General features: G+C 36.6%; 1 protein-coding gene across 1 annotated transcript in view; it reads right to left on the reverse strand.

Annotated features, from left to right (window-relative positions):
* Nucleotides 1–5,116: 5,116 nt before the first annotated feature.
* LOC108973621 (dnaJ homolog subfamily C member 16) overlaps nucleotides 5,117–18,292 on the reverse strand; it is a gene marked incomplete at both ends in the record, with an annotated part of 147,328 nt that continues 134,152 nt past the window's right edge. Inside the window, 1 exon segment of the mRNA XM_018940999.1 lies at nucleotides 5,117–5,371. Coding sequence (XP_018796544.1) covers nucleotides 5,117–5,371 — 255 coding nt within the window.

Raw genomic sequence — 18,292 nt, forward strand, 5'->3', positions numbered from 1 at the left:
TCTTTCTTAACTATAATAATGTAAATATTCTAAATACTACTAGTCTTAAATTCCTAGGTTTAATATTTGATAAGAGACTTACTTTTAAGGAACATTGTACAAATCTACGTAAGCAACTAATTTCTAGGCTTAATATTGACTTGTCAAAGAAGTCTTGCGGTATTTTTGCTGAATTTTCAATTTTTCATAAAAACTGCTCTTGACCGATGCTACGGCTGCTACTATCAATCAAACACGTGTTAGCGCGTGAAATGAGCTTTCCAAAAAGGTATAGCATGACTCGATGTGACGAATAAAACTAGAACTACGCGCTCTCAGTGCCAACTAGCGAAAATACCGCAAGACTTTTTTGACAAACTAATATAATTAAGTATCTATCATCAAAATATTGTTTAATTCACATTTCTTCTCTCACCAATATTACAAGAACTTTAATTTTATCTAAAATTGATTATGGTGTCCCTATCTACGGCAATTGTGCCAAAAGTAACATAAAGCAAATCTTTGCACCATATCATGCAGCCGTTAGAAGAAGTATTCGGGCATTCCAGACATCAYYARTAAAGTTCACATTAACGGAAGCCGGACTCCCATCCATCGAGGAAAGAGTTTTACATACTTCGCAAAAGCTTATTCCAAAACTACTATTGTGTAGTAACAAGCCCTTATATAGGGTGGCTGACGAAAGCCGCTACCAAAAGAAAATTAAATAACTTTTTTTCTATTTAATGAATCTGGTTAATTTTGCCGAGCATGGGACAGTCAACAGAAGACCTTATCATCGAAACCCTTCAGTTCGAACGGAGGAAACAATCGCTGCTGTAGCTGCTACCATACAAAACAATCCACGTGTTTCGACAAGAAGCTTATCTGCGCAAATGGGTGTAAGCATTCTCATTACAGTCAATTATGCACAAAGATTTGGACTTATTCCTATATAAAATTCAAATGGCCAACAAACTAAACGCTGCAGACTTGCCGTTTCGCTTGGTATTTTGCCAAAAGACGCTTCAAATGGTGGAAGAGGATGGAAACATGTTGAACTGTCTTGTCATGACGAGGCCCATTTCGATTTAAACGGCAACATAAACAAACAAAATTTAAATTGGGGCATTTAAATTCCATTAGTTTTAAAACTAATTAAACTATATTTAATAAAATTGAATGAGCTTTAACATGCATAAAAGAAAAATGAATTCCATACACTGAAAAAAAATAATTATTTGAGTTTGTTAATGTAGCAGAATTCATCAGCCACCCTGTATGGTATAGTAAAAGCCAAATGGACCGACGATACAAACTCCAATACTTCTTCCACTGTTTCTAAATGCATTAAATTAGCAAGGATCTAGGTATAACTACACCTGAGGAAAAGTCTATTTCTTTTGCCCCRTAATGGCTACTCAAAGAATCTCCGTTCGAGCTACATCTTCAAAAACGTCATAAAAATAATACCAAATCCAGGGTATATCAAAGTTTGTTCAAAGAGCTCATGGTGCAATACTACATAGATTGGCAACTCATTTTTACTGACGCTTCGAAGGCCGACTTCTACACGTCTTTTGCTACTGTTGATAACGTTGGAAATACGTTAAAAGCTGGACTCCTGCCCAATTACAGCTCAGTATACACCGCAGAAGCAGCAGCCATCTATAATGCGCTATCCWTAGTACAAAACTCTAACTTAAAAACATTAATATGTACTGCGCAAATTAGAAACATACTAATTGGGAAAATAAACATAAAAATTATGTGGATGCCTGGACACGCCGCTATTACTGGAAATGAATGGGCCGATCAAAACGCCAAATTGGCGGCAAAACAGCCATTGATTGTCTGCATCAAAAAAAACAAAACGACATAATCCATTTCATCGCTTCAAAACAAAGAGTTATAAGACTTAATGCTTGGAAGAATGTGCAACACCACTACGCCATCTGCAACCAATAGGGCAGAAAACCTGCTTATCCGCCATCAGGCCGTTGCCAAGATATAAAAGCCTTTGTYMGYCTTCGTCTTGGTCATACGTCATTAACGCATTCCCATTTATTAAATGGAAACCTTAATTCATCCTGTCTATATTGTAGTTCGTCCTCCTTAACTATAACACAACTACTGGCTGAATGCCCCTTCTTCAATTCAAAAGGACCAGTATATTTCAGAATAATAAAGCTCTTGATTTATTAAAAACAACGTCTATTGTAAACATCATTAAAATATCTGAATACCTATCTCGTCCAAAGTTAAAGAAATATATTTAAGTTATCCTTCCTATTTAAAATTTATTTTTAACATATATTTTTAGTTTATAGATGTGTATAAGAGACAGATACTATATATTTAAGAATACACACAGGAAATTTCATATCGTTCCAGTGAATATTTTCAAAGTTACCYGCAAATTTGAAAAGTCGTTTCAGAGTGCTTGGAAATGCAATGTCAAACTTTAGACGCGTTTTTCACAAAATGGTGTTTTCAAAGTCGGTGACCAACATTACCCGAAAATGGCTTAGTCTAAAATTTTAACACGAGCTTCTTAAATATAGTTTTTAGTAATTAAACGTAGATTTTTCCTCACCGATAAATATTTTTTTGTATAAACAATTTAAGGCTGAAATTTTGTTGACCGCCATTTTGTTAAAAACCCCATTAGGAACTTAATATAAATACATATGTATGTATATGTATATCAATGATCAGAATGACGGGAAAAGTTTAAAACCGGGAGACTGTCTGTCTGTCCGTCCGTCCGTTGAGGAAAAAATGAGGTATATTGATGAAACTTGGTATGCGAGTTCCTTGGTACAAAAAAAAATTACGAGTTCGCAGATGGGCGTAATCGGACCATTGCCAAACTCACAAAGCGCCATTAACCGGAAACCTGTTATAACCTGCTATAACTAAGCACTAAATTAAGATATAGAATAGTAATTTCGCACAGAGGATAGCGGTAGCAAGGGGCATCTGCAGGAAAAAAAATTTTAAAGGAGGCGTGGCCCTACTCTCTAATAAATTTAATATACATATCCCATAAACTGGTAAAGCTACAACAATCAAAGTTAACCAGCTAAAATATTATAACAACTTCTACCGATAGTGTGAAAATGGGTAAAATCGGATGAAACCCCCTTCCCTTCCCATATAACGATACTGTTAAAAGCTACTAAAAGCGCGATAAATCATTAACCAAAAGCGCCAGAGACGTAAAACTTTGCCTGCGGTATAGTATGACAAGGCTTTATGGGGGCCAGGGTAAAAATTAGACGATGGGAGTAGCACCGTCCACTTTTTGGTGAATTCCCCTATCTCGGGACTAGACTGGTCGATTTTGATAAAATTGGATACATGTCGTCTTTGCATATTTCTATGTCACCTTGTGAAAATGAGTGAAATCGGACAATAAACATGCCTACTTTCTGTATAGCTTTTAAGTTGCACTAGATCCTTTTTACTTTCCAGTACACAAATTAAAAAGCATCAAACATTTTTTCATTGTTTTACATTGTTTACAAGTGGTCTTGAACGATGCAACAAATCCTTTCGTTTACATGTTTTTTTGGTAAGATTTCAATCTGGCCATCGCTCGTTTCCAATTGCTAAACGTCAAAACCTCCTGAACTCGATCAACTGCCAAAGTTCAGGAGGTTTTGACATTTAGCAATTGTTCTCTCATTTCCAGTGAGAGAGGAGTTTGGCTTCTCTTTATCTCTGATTTGCACGTTTGCACACTGATCGATTCCATAGGTCAAAAATACATCGAGCTACAGAACTTAATCGAGCAGATACAATCTTCTACGAGTATAAGAGTGTACAGCTGCTGTTGTATGCTTATGATATTAATATCATTGGCTTTAACAACCGCGCCGTTAGTTCTGCTTTCTCCAGAATAGATAAGGCAGCGAAGCAAGAACGAGGGGAAGACGAAATATCTCCAGGAAGAAGCACTTGACCTCCATTCTATTTTAACGGGCAGGTGGAGAAGGTCTTAACTTCGCTTTTAGTCTCAAATTTTCGCCAGATTGCGAAAAGAAGAAACGACTTGCGCGCTGTTGTTAATTCGGCTATAACCGCGTAAGCGGTGTCTATGCCAGTAAAGAAGATATAATGAATAAGTCATAATGTTTTAGTTTTATGGGATTTACGTATGGCTTATAAAGTACGTTTTGAAATATCAGCATCCATAAATATGACTTTTTAATACGTACAGTTAATTAATTAAGTTTACATACGTCTAGTTCTATTATTCAATGACACTTTTGTTTGTTTTAAAATGAATATGTTTTGTGTTTTTTATATATACATATATTAAAAGATGTATATTTAACTTTAAATATAGCATACCAAAATTTATTTTTACAAAAATAAACGCCAAAGCTTAAAATGCCCCTAATTCATATCAAAAACGTGTACTATGTACACTAATGATTACTTATACAAATCAGAAGTAATTACAATAGTTTTTAATGTATTTTTTACATTTTTTCCGGATATTTTCACCCACTAAGTCGATAAAGCAATTCTTTTAATGTTTTCCAACACCTTCCAGATATGTTGAGTAGCATTAACGTCTAGCGATTGCGGGGCATATGAAGTTATTTTCAATTCTATAACAACCCTTATATACTATATAAGATACAATGTGTATCTTGAATCGTTATTCTGTTGGAAATTGATTTTGCCGCTATTAGCAGGCAATTTAAGAACACTTCGACGTAAAGCGTCGACAATACTTGCATCAATAGAAAGGTAAAAAAATAATAAATACATCTAAACCTATTACTTTTGATTTATATAAACAATCTTTAGTGTATGTACATTTTTTGATATGAACTAGGCGCATTGTAAGCTTTAGTATTATTTTTTTCATTTGGGTAAAAAAAAAATATTTTGATGTGCTATATTTAATGTTAAATATGCATATTTTGAAATAGATATAGAACAACACAAAATACTTAAAATATTATATTCACTTTAAAACAAATAAACGTGTCGTAAATGAATAGAACTAGGTGCATGTTAACTTTATTGATTCATTGTAAGTTGGCTGCCACATTTTAAAGCTAGTAGATTATTTACCACATGTACTACAAATATGAATTAAAACAGTCTTACTTACTTTGACAAAAGTGTCGTAGCTGAATGTTTCACTTGTCCTCAGGAGTCTTTGGATGGTGTTGTCAATGTAACGTCTAGTTAAGTTTATAAATTGCTCATTAGAATCATATAGGTTGAAATCCATGTTAAGATCCGATCCCTTAACCCACTCGTATTTTATGTGAGTTTGATCATATCGCCAAATAATTACTATAGGACACAGCCGGTCTGCTTCGGCTCCCTTGGAAATAGTGGTTATAAACTCCTTTTGTTTTTCCTATAAAATCAAAAAATATACAGACTTATTTTGATTAAATTAAAATAAATCGGATCAACGTATAAACATGGTTATAGTCTATGCACTTTTGTTTTGTCACATTTTCTGTGTCTAATTTTTTTTTTATTTTTTTTATTTTTTTTGTCATTATATGGTGCAGAGGCTTAGACGATGACAACAACTGATGAGTCGACGTTGCGAGTTTTCGAGAGAAAAGTTCTGCGAAAGATTTATGGTCCTTTGCGCGTTGRCCACGGCGAATATCGCATTCGATGGAACGATGAGCTGTACGAGATATACGACGACATTGACATAGTTCAGCGAATTMAAAGACAGCGGCTACGCTGGCTAGGTCATGTTGYCCGRATGGACRAAAACRCTCCAGCTCTGAAAKTATTCGACGCAGTACCCGCCGGGGGAAGCAGAGGAAGAGGAAGACCTCCACTCCGTTGRAAGGACCAAGTGGAGAVGGACCTGGCTTCACTTKGVATATCTAATTGGCGCCACGTAGCGAAAAGAAGAAACGACTGGCGCGCTRTTGTTAACTCGGCTATAATCGCGTAAGCGGTGTCTACGCCAATCAAGAAGAAGAATAATTTTTTTTTGGTTACTTTAGACGGTGGTAAGATAGTGAAACAAAATGGCCAAGCTCAGATAAATAAAATATTMCAAAATATACTTAGTTGTTTAACGATTGGCGCCTTGAAAAATAATCTTAAGAGCGTTATTGATGACATAATTTCTCAATTGCAGCAAGGAGTGGTATATAATAATTATAGCAAACCCTTATCATTACATTAAAGTTTATAGTAAGTAAGTAGAGGTACTTTTTTCAATAGCCTTTTTGACAGATCACGCATGAGTCCTGTCATTCTGTCTTGTTATTTTTGCTCAGTATTGTTTGGAATTTCATTAACGTACTATCACCAATCTTGAGAGCCAGAATTCATTACTGGATAATATTCGAGCAAATAGACCACATCCAGCACGCCGTGAAGAAAATATAGCAGCCGTAGCTGAGAGTCTACACAAAGACTGTAGTATCGGACTGACGTACGACATTGCGCATGATTTTACGTCGAGATCTCAAATTGAAAGAGTACTATATATACATATAGCTATATTTTAGTTTGTACGAGTCCAGTTTCCAATGGGTATATAAACAAGCAAAATTGCGGCATTTAGGATGAGGTCCCAAAGAGATTCAAGAACTGCCATTTTATCTAGAAAAAAAAACGATTTGGTGTTGTTTGTGGGTCGGTGGTATCATCGGTCCGTATTTCTTAAAAAATAATGCCGGCGAAACCGTAACCGTTAATTGCGACCATTATCGCACAATAATAATAGACTATTTAGTGCCTTAAATGCCATCATCACGCATCAAACAATGGATTTGTTGAGAGAACACTTCGGTGAGCAAATAATTTAATATTTTAGTCCGTTTGGCCACTAAGATCTGCTACAATGCAGTTACAAATTTTTCCAGTGGGAATATGTAAAATGTAAAGTCTAAGGATACTCCCGCTTCAATTCAGACTTTGGCGTGTCGTTAGCTAGTTACCAGTTAAAATGCTCGAACGAGTTATCAAAAGTCGGACACAACGGATGGATCACCTAAGACGTAGTCGCAACCAGCATTTGAAAAAGTAATCTTCAAAAAATAAATGATATACAATGTTTTTTCGAATTATAATAAACATTACCCCTTCAAAATGTTTTGTGTTTTTCTTAAACATAAAATTAGGAAATCTCAAAACAAATCAGCCTTTATTTCTTCTTGAAAAACACATGTGTCAAAAACACCCTTTTCATAGCCTAAAAAATGATGCCATTGGTGAAGTCGTGCTCCAAACAAAAATGTCTACAGTACTACACTGAAATAGAATACTGTTGTTGATCTCAAAGTGATAGTCTTGTTCTAAAAAATATTGTGAGAGTTCGGTTAACTTTGTTGGGTGACAGTTAAATGACATTTACTGAGTTAGCTTTATAAATGTCATCTCAGGAGAATGCGTAGGTTTTATCAGTCACGAATTTTAATAGACAAAAAATATGTGCATGCGATGCATTCTTGCATCAAAAATACAAATTTGTTCAACTTTCAGACACAATCATAATCTGATCAAACTTAATAAGAATTCCAACGGTGAACGCATACGTTAATTTTTATAATGTTCAAATGTTAAGCTATAAAAATAAGAAAAAAAATGAATCGTTTATAAAGCAAATAAAATATAAATAATAAGAAGCCGAATATAAACATACACTTATTACTTACTTACTTCTACTTGCCGTTTGAAGGTACACACAACCATCAGCATCACAAAAAAATCAAAACAATGAATTTTGTTTTTTTCATACATATTAAAATAAATTCATTTCAATTTAACATAAAAAAACTTTTTTGATTTTTTTATTTCATATAAAGAAATTAAATTTAAAAAAAAATTACTAATTCATGTGGAATGAAGTGTTCGTCGTTGTATAGTTTTTAATGGTATTTAAAAAGTCCAAATAAGCTAAGATCATTTGAGAAACTTAAATTCGGCTAGCGGCGATTAAAATAACTGTTTGCTAGTGAAACGCTAGGTTTCCAAACCTACAAAACTGCCGAATTCGTCATAAACGACGTTTTCACCACATTCTTCTTACACATCCGTATGAGCATGCATTCCTGCAGCTCTCATTTAGCGGTGTCACATAGTAATCAAATAACTGAACTGTTCTAGTTTGCTTATCTATCAGCTTATGGAGGGGTGCATTATCGGCTTCCTAATTCAAAATATTTTTAAAATTTCAACCAAAGTTTTTTAATTTGAAATTATTTATTATTTGTGGAATAACCGTTTTTCTTAACCACAGCTTCACATCTGCGTGGCAAGCTATATATCAAACTTTGGCATCTCACCAAAGGAATAGAGTTCTTTGCTTTCTCTACTCCTGCTCAAAGCTCGTTACAATTTTAAAATTTTGTTACGCCGAAGCCCAAACTTTAAATTTCCTTCACCGTGCTTTACGATATTTTTGTTATATCTTAGATTGACTTCTCGGTTTTTCTCTCGATGTACGAATGTTTTTCAATCAGAACCAAATCAAAAATTTTAATCTTTTTATCTGTGACTATGAGCGAATTCTAGACATGCTTTAATATTATTTTTCAACATTAGCAGTTTTTTCTGCAAACAAATTCCTTTCATTTGAACGCCTCTGCTCTAGTTATGCCACATACATATGTGAAACCAGCCCACATGAGTCACAAATACAAACCACAAAATTCCACAGGAAAGGTGGTCGTGACAACCAAAGCAGAGGGGGTGTATTATAAATGAAACAGCGAAACCACGCTGTCGCCCCGCTAAAACGGTACTTCTTCAAGTGACAACACGCAGACAACCAATCACAGCACTATCAACGGCTGATGCAATGATGAGGAACTTAGTCTTCTAACGAAATTCCCGAAACTGTATACCCATACACTCACACACGCATACCAATATCCACACACTATTAGGATGCGCCGACACGGCCATCCTGACCATTACACGACCCCGTGCAATTCTACCAAAAATGCTATGTTACGAGTATTATTCAATTAACTTAAAATATTTTATGCAAATGTAACTTCTAGTTTTTCATCTAAAGTTATAATTTCCATTGACAAATTACATCTTCATATTTCAGTTTCCTTCTTAACTAATATAAAATCTTTTTCCTTAACACAGCTCATTTTTATATTATTATTAACCACACAGGTTTGACATTATAATACCCAATGCGTCACACACCATGATCAAAGCAACTGTTTTGCACTTGTGCCCACATTATTATTACAAACATCATTAAAAGCCCTTAAGGCAACTGTATGGTCTCTTTGAACTTTCAACTTTCTTTATTACTGTCTCTTTCAAAAGTGTCAACTTGGTCTGATGTCTTTCTTCACTTTTAAGTAACACAAAATCTACAACTTTGTATCAAACTATTTTTGCCTTATTTTTATCAAATCGTTTTTTGTCATAAACTGCGGTGGCCAACACAATTCYTTGCAGCTTGCGCTCTTACGTTTGGCAGGTCAACAACATTTTCTATGTCACTAGGTGGAAGTAATCCTAATGGGCGTGCTATCTTTCCCAACAACATTTCTAAAGGACTTGCTTTCGTAATGGGTTGGTTGTACAATTGATTGCCAACTGCACCTTCACCGTTGGCATATTTTTAACGTGCTCATGGTTCGCTCCTCTTAAGCATTAGCTCGACTTGCACTAGTCGCTATTAAATGCAAGCTTATTTACTGATCTGAACAGAATGGACTGAATTTTGCGCCTGTAAAACACCTTCCCTGATCAGCTATTATTCGGTTTGGTACTCCAAACAATGAAATAGCGGATTGAACGGCTTTTATGCAACTCTCACTGTCTAATTTAACTATATTTGGTAAACGTGTCTACCTGAACAATAACATACTCCTTCTGGTCACTTTTGCGACTTCATTTTCTTGTTATATGTGGATTGTATGCCAAGGAGTAGTGACTTTTGGTATTGGATGCAATTCAGCCTGTATTTTCCCTGAGGTGGATTTTGACATTTTGCAAGTGATGCAGTTGTCAACAAATTTTTTAACGTATTTTGACATATTGTCAAACCAATAAGTCGTAAGTTTTATCCAATGTCTTATCAAAACCTAAATGCATGATTGACTCATGAACTTGGTATATAACAGCCTATCTGAAAGCTCGTGGCACCACTGGTAAACAACGTGTTCTGCCATTTCTCTGTATTTTCCGATGAATGAAGAAGTTCATAGGCTTTCGCAATATCTTCAGGCAGAGAAAACTCTTTTAATTTTTTTACAATTTCGACTATGTCCGAATCTCGACGCTGTTTGGCAATAAGCTAAAAATGCTAAATTTACTCTTTTCTCATTGAATAATTTTGTGGCCGAAGTAGACCTTGTTAAAGGAGGATTTCTCGATAAAAAGTCAACATGTGCCATTCTTTTCCTTTCTCTATACTGAATATCGAATGTGAATGACTGCGAATAAGCCCACCAACGTTGTGGTCTGGGGGTTAAATCTTGTTTATTTTTTGACGCTTTTAGTGAGKTGCAGTCAGTATAAACAATAAAGTTCCTGCCCAACAAATAATGTCGAAAATGTTTAATGGAGTTTACAACAGCTGAGGTTCCCAATTCATACGAGTGATATCTTGATTCTACGGGTGAAGTAGTTTTGCTATAGTATTCTATTACTTGAGGTTTGTTATTAATTCTATGTAATAAAATTGCACCGTAGCCAGTACAACTTGCGTCTGTAGGCAATTCGATTGGATAAAYTGGGTCAAAGATAAAAAGAACTGGTTTTTCTGTAAGAATTGCATTGACCTTTTTCCGTATAAATTCGTTCTGTTTTCCAAATAAATTTATTTTTGTCTGCAGTTAAGAAGTATAACGGTTTCATTAATTGTGAAAATCCCTTAATAAACTGTCGGAAATAAGACGCTAACCCAATAAATTGTCTGAGTGAAGTGATTGACTGTGGAGGCAGGCAACGCTACAATTTCCTGTGGGTTTGGACGAATCTCACCAGCACTTACATTATAACCCAAATATTGAACCGATGTTTTCAGAAAAGAGCACTTTGTTAGGTTGAACGAAAACCGAGCCTCTTTTAAAAAATTTAGAACAATCTGTAGTCTTTCGAACGCCTCACATTTTGTTGGGGCAACTATCATGATATTGTCCATATAGACGATAACAAAGGAATTTGCTAGATCCCCTAGTGCCTGCATTATCAATCGTTGGCAAACCGAAGGTGCGTTTCTGAACGCAAATGGCATAGATAAAAATTCGTATTGGCCATCTGGCGTTACAAACGCCGTGTACTTAATAGTAAAAAATTCCGAGAATGCTCTCAACATCTTTGCGACAGAAACATCGTAGTTGTTAGAACGATGCTTTTCCAACAAGCTTTCTATTACTTCTTTGATTGCCTGCCATCATATATATCAATCAAAATATTGTTTAGTACCCCTGATTGGAAAAAATTAATTTGCTAAGATGGAAAACCATGGGAAATAAGGAAATAATTTAAAAGGTCATAAAAAAAARCCGACACATATGAACGCCAAACCCTTTGAGGGTTTTACAATACTGACCTAGTACCATCACCCTGACTTGGAATTTCTCACCCCCCCAGCTGTTGTATTGTGTTATATTGCATTTCAGTAAATCATTAATTTTTCTCGAGCTAAATCTCGCTCACATGGACTTAAACGATATGGCCTCCTTTGTACAGTTTTTGTTGGATCAATTATTCTAATTTTCATTTCACCAATTCTGACTTTAGTACATGGGATACCAGTTATAAATGAATTTGAGTACTTTGCTAACAATGAATGTAGTTATATTTTGTCTTATCCCTCAAGCTCAGTATTAATATCGGCTGGCTCGCTGACAGTACATAAATTAACAATTTTGGTTCTTGAAATTTTAAATTGGTTTGATGAAATAACAATATTAAAACTCTGATTAAGTATTTCACGGCCAATGACAATGACATTTTGCATATCATCATCGCCTATTACATAAAACAAAATTTCATTTCAATTATGGTCAATTTTAACGTTACTTAATATTTGTACAGTACTACGTATTCCATTAATGCGTATACCTTTTAGCATAACAATGTTATTGAATCTGTTACCAAAAAATTTTATACTTAGCTTTTCTTTCATTAACGAACATTCCGATCCAGAATTAAAGATGATTTCAAAAATTTGGTCTATGTGGTTCAGGCATCCTTTACGTACTGCAACGCTACACTGTTCCACTTGCTTTTCTCGGTTGAATACCTTGTTCTTATCAACTTCCTTCATTGTACATTGGGTAGATATGTGACCCGATTCTCCGCACGTTTAGCAAATTAAATTTGATTTTTCACGGTGACCATCGTGTTTGTCATGTCGTGTTTTGTCGGTCGCAAAGTGATTCTGTTGTTTTCTTAATCTGCATTCAAACTTTTTATGGCCCAATTTTCCGCAAAAGTTACGCTCTATTGATGATTGTTTTTGCCGTTTAGAATAAATTTCGGACTTTTGCTCCATAACACCACTTTTCCTCGTATAGAAAGTGAACGCTTTTAATTCGGACTGTAAATCGCCTCTGGTTCGAATATTTGATGTGAAACTTAAACGCTGCAATCGGCTATCGAACCTTGCCAACAACACAAGAGTCACAGATACAGCAATCTCTTCAGTTTCCATTTGACGCCATTTCGTTGTTAGTTCGTTAACCATGCAACTTGCATGGATTGCCAGACTTTCGCTATCAGTCGGTCGATTTGATATCATATTAAGAAACATGGCGGCAGATGTTCCTCTAGTGTCAAAGCGTTGTATAAACAATTCTTTAAATTCAAGCCAAATAATAGCAGCGGAGCACACTTCGCTCCATTGCTGAACTCAAAGCAACAACCAACGCACTGCCTCTCAATACATTTTCTTCTAAGATTACTTCAGCAGTGGTACACCACGATGAAGCGTTGGCGCCTGCTTTGTCTGGATTGAATTTGGGCAGATACACAGATTTGCTTTGCCCTGCATCAGGTACCGTGGCTTTTATTGCCCGCACAAGTTTAATTAAATTTTTCTTCTGTAACTCCATCGTAGTACGCCAATGCATCCAATGCTTGAGGCAGATTCCACTTCTGATGTCGGAATACCAATGTCTTCGTTAGACATTGTTAGAGCGTAGCAAGTTTCGGTTTCACACTTCATACTTTACAATATTAAGTCCTCAATACTACTTCACTATATCAAGTCTTAAACACGACTTCGCTCAAGTCTTAAATACGTCTTCACTATATCAAGTTTTAAACACGACTGGCCCTACGTTGTTTTCTTCCTTTTGTGCTTGCCACCGAACCTCACTCGACGACAGTGACGCCACGCTGTCGTCCCGCTAAAACGGTACTTCTTGAAGAAGCGACATACAGACTACCACACTCGACGATAGTGACGCCACGCTGTCGCCCTGCTAAAGCGGTACTTCTTCAAGTGACAACATGCAGACAACCAATCACAGCACAATCAATGGCTGATGCAATGATGAGGAACTTAGTCTTCTAACGAAATCCCCAAACTGTATACCCATACACTCACACACGCATACCAGTATCCACACACTATTAGGGTTACAATACACATACATGCATACATATTACGCACAAAGTTTATTTTCTTTCGTTTATTCACTCTTGCTCTTCTATTGTGGATCAGTCACAATGCGTAACCAGCCGTCAAAATTACTTGAAGAATATAAATACATTATTTTTTCTTGAGGAATTACTTGAGAGCTGGATACCAACCTTTATACTATAAATGACACGATCCCTCTGGATGTAACAATTATATATTTTTTTATTCATCAACCAACAAGAATAATTAACTCGCGTGAGGATTTGTAAGGATCAGCTTTTCATTTTCTAACAATTAATTTACCCTCGTGGGGGGTTGTTTTGCGTAGTTTTTCCTATCATCCTTTGAATTAACATAATGGATCATTCTTAGCATTTTTAATAGCATTGTACATAATTTTACTGGAACATTTGACTATATTAGCAATATTTCCTTGGTTTGTGCCGTTTTTATAAAGATTATAATTATTATTTTTTTTTAATTAGCGTATTTACCTCTTGCTGTTTTATTACAATTTGTAATAATATAAACTATTAAGTACAACTTCAAAACCGAGAGTAGTTATTTTAGCGGTCATAATTTGGTCTAAAAATTATGACCGCTAAACCATTGTCAAATAATGAATGCAATCTCTGTCATAGCTGTATACTTTATTACATAGGATTTTACTATTAGTCAAAATTACCCTAAASTAAGTATTATATTACCGCGTATAAAATCAAAATCCTTTTTATCACGAACATTACAAGTTCCTTGGATTAGGCTAGTTGTAATTTTATTTGGATCAGAAAAAGTTAAATATTCAGAGCATGACGAAGTATCTCCCTAGGTGCGCAGGCATTCCGTACGAGTTTGATCTCGGTCTAATTACAAATCAGAACTTGGACCTCAGCACGTTGGCCTGGAGGGTAGTCTGCAGCAAAGTCGAGATCAACGGATTGAGACTAAATATTTGTATCCACGACGAAACGTACAAATACGTTTGTAAAGCCAGCTTCCCCTTCTAATAAAGGTTCAGCTTGGTGGACTTGAGGGCTCCAGGAGCAGAGTAGCAGAGAAGATGCTTGCGGATGAGGTTGCCACGTAACCCAGTGACAGCATGGCTGAACAGGCTACAACTGTGACGGATTTCAACGAGGTAATCTGGGATCTCTCTAGTGAGAGACCCAGAAATTGTGTAGTTGTCAGGAACAACATTGACATCTTTTGTGTTTCAGACTTCCTGACACACGAGCTAGTTGCGGTGCAGGCAGGTGCAGAGGCTGAGACTCACGAGGTGAGTCTTTTTTAGAATACATAATTAGTAGTAATTTAGCTATAGAAAATATGGGGTGTAAACACACCTTCGTCAAAATAAGTAGGATAGAAGTATTTGACATCCTCATGAGCAATAAGAATGTGAACGGAATGGTCTCACAATGGATGGTTTCAACGGAGCCCATCTTGTTGGATCACAGAATCAGGTTCGCTCCAAAAGAAGAGGTCAGGAACTCCTTCCCAGACGGGGATATGGAAAGTAGTGATTAGATATTAGTATTACGGATACAAGACTAGAGAGCAGCAGAGCCACTTCAGATGTCCCTTAAAGGCGACCACAAACAGGCGCAACTGTGCCTGGTGGTCAAGCAATCTCTCAGATCTTAAGAAGAAGTTACGGAGGGTGTTTAACAAAGCGAAACGTAGGGGGTTCTGGGAGGAATATAGTGGCAACCTAACCTTATATAACAAAGAGATTAGGTCTATAAAGCGGACAAGCTTTAGGAGATTCTGTGAAATTGTCACCTCCTCACCAGAGGCAGCTAGGCTGCATAGGGCACTGGTTAGGGGCAAGACTGACAACGTACTAGCGATCTACAGGACGTAGACGAAAAGCGTGAAGGTAAAGCTGAGTCACCTCTGCGGCCGCACTTTCCGGAAACAATTAGGGAAGACCACTGTCCACCCATAGTCGAACACAAGCCATCTTTCTCATATTGGATAATCGCAAAGCAATTATTTACTGCGGATTCGATCAAGTGGGCTATGGCTTTGTTTGAGAAATTCCAACCTCTGGGAGTAGACGGCATCTTTTCAGCACTTTTACAACAGGCGAATGTGATCTTCATATCTAAAGTAGGAAGGAAGGACTATTCATTGCCTAAATCCTTGATGCTAATTAGTCTAACTTCCTTCTTACTAAAAAGTAAGATCATGAACTAAGATCGAAGGCGCTGAAAATTGCACTCCTGCAATCTGCTCAGTATGCTTACAGAGAAGGCATATCAACCTATACTGCTCTGTACTAGCTAACCTCGGAGATAGAGAGTACGCTGGAAGGAGGAGAAGTGATTCTTTGCTCTTTCCTGGACATCGAAGGTGCTTTTGACAACACGTCTCACAAGAGCATAGTCAGGGCACTGGAGAAAAAGAATATGGCAGCACCGGTTCACAGATGAATAGAGACCGTACTGCGCACCAGAATACCTGAAACCACAGTAGGAGTTATAAGGATTCGTCTTTGCACAACAAGGGGCTGACCACAAAGGGGAGTGCTTTACCCCCTGCAATGGAGTCTTGTTGTGGACGACTTTATAGCATAGCCAATTGACAATGGGATCCGCTGCTAATGTTACGCGAACGACATTCGAGAGGTTTAAACTTGGCAAAAGGGTGTGTAGTGGGGTTGAGTTGTACATCAACCTGCCTCAGGAGCCTTACACTGGGAACTGATGAAAAAGATAAGTGGCACTATACCATTGGCTTTCTCCCGAGGGACAGCATTACCAAAAAAGTTAACTTCACAAAAAAGTTCAAGATTACCCTTGTCAGCAAAGATGAGTGGAACGATTCCACTCTCGAGCTGCTGCTGAGGAATGTTACGATTAAGTGGTACACTGACGGCTCGAAAACGTCAGAGGGAATCGGTACAGTTATCGCAGGACCWCGCACTAAGCCCTTCATACCTATGGGAAGTTTTCCGAGCATTTTTCAGGCATAAGTTTTTACTATGTAGACGCAATCTTAAGGCTCTTGGGCTTTATCAATATACTGCGGCTATGTGAGTCTTTGTGATTAAGGATTAATCTAATCTAACCGCATTACTTATATTGAGTTGCCTTTTAGTCAACGGCAAAAACATTTTCGCAAGTTCGATGTCATTCGTGTAAGCAACTAGGACACACAAGCAAAAATCATCGTAAGAAAACAGCGAAAGACAGGAAGCCAAAACAAAAAAGTAAAGCTCTGTTTGTTTCATCTTTATGCCAACAACAGCGAAGACTGGTATGTCGACTGCAGCTGGTCTCGTAATAAGGTGAAAAGCAACGAAAGCATGAAAACAGGAAATGCGCGATAAAGAAGAGAGACATTTTCGCTTACAATAACAAATTGTTGAATGCACTGGCGATGTTCAATTTTCTCTAGCTGGTAAACATAAGAATGTTAATGCAACTATCAAAAATGAAGTCCATCAAATGTTAACTCTTTTTCTGGTTCCCACTATTTATTAACGTTTGTGGATGACTGTTCTACAATAAAAGCAGTAGCTTACGATGAATTTGTAAAATTCAAAGCAAAGGTGGAAATATGTAAAAGTCCTCGAAACTGACAATGGGCGCGAAAATGAAGTGTTCGACAAATATTTTATGAAGTATGGCATTACCCATCAGAAACGACACCAAGTCTAATTGGTCCAAATTTCAACAACTCTGCGAAAATTTGTCTGCTGCAAGTCCCATAGAGGATAATATAAATAAAGAAACAGCTACGATTACCAAAATAATCAAAACTTCTGCTCACAAATCTATCCCCAAAACGGGTAAACAAATCTTCAAAAATCATGTGCCTTACTGGTTTACGGAGTTATCTAAACTTAGAGAAGAAAAACAATTACTATGGTTAATTTCCAAAAGAACTCGCTCTATTGATAATCTAATAAAATACAAAAAATCCAATGCAGTATTTCGGAGAAATATTAAAGAAGCTAAGAGGACTTGCTTACAAAAACTTTCCGAAGCTATCACTCCGTTAACAAATCCCAAGAAATTATGGGCCGACATGAAAATGCTCTCAGGCTCCTATACGCACGTGAATATTAATTGTAGAAACAACCCAAATGGCCCAATTAGAAATAGAGAAATAGCTAAGCATTTCGCCTCTGAATTGGTCCGATTATTCGAGAGATTCAAACTTCCTGTTACGAACGATCTGGCAGCATGACTCACGTAATCCTCGTAAGTCCTACTTGCTTACGTGTGAATTGACATGGCGCGCTGTGATTGGTCTACTAAGCAAAGCGGGAGCAATTATTCTAAGTCCTACTTGCTTACGCATGAACTGACGTGGAGCATTCTGATTGGTCCAATTTTGAAACCGGGGGCAATTAGTCTATTTAGCAAAGTAGACAAGAGGAAAAACGATCATACCGTCGATAACGTTCAGAGGGTGCAGTTGAGACTAAATTTTTTAATTAACGCTTTATTTAACATTATATTTAACCTTTATTCAACATTGAATAACTCTTAAATTCGGTATTAAATGTTATTTCAGTTAATTGCAAAAAATGTCTCGCATTTTTATTAACATCTTAAAAAATTTAATCCACCCTCATCGCGCACTACATTTAACGTATGTTATAATGTCGTGCGCGAATAATTTAAAATCGTCTGCTGCACCTGCCAATTTCGTTCTGGGCCCTAATTGTGCTGCAGCCGCCAATCTCACTACCTCAACAAGCTTTCCAATTGTGAGCAA

This window comes from Bactrocera latifrons, unplaced genomic scaffold (genome assembly GCF_001853355.1).
Source record: "Bactrocera latifrons isolate USDA-ARS-PBARC rearing strain unplaced genomic scaffold, ASM185335v1 scaffold_494, whole genome shotgun sequence".
Classification (NCBI taxonomy): domain Eukaryota; kingdom Metazoa; phylum Arthropoda; class Insecta; order Diptera; family Tephritidae; genus Bactrocera; species Bactrocera latifrons.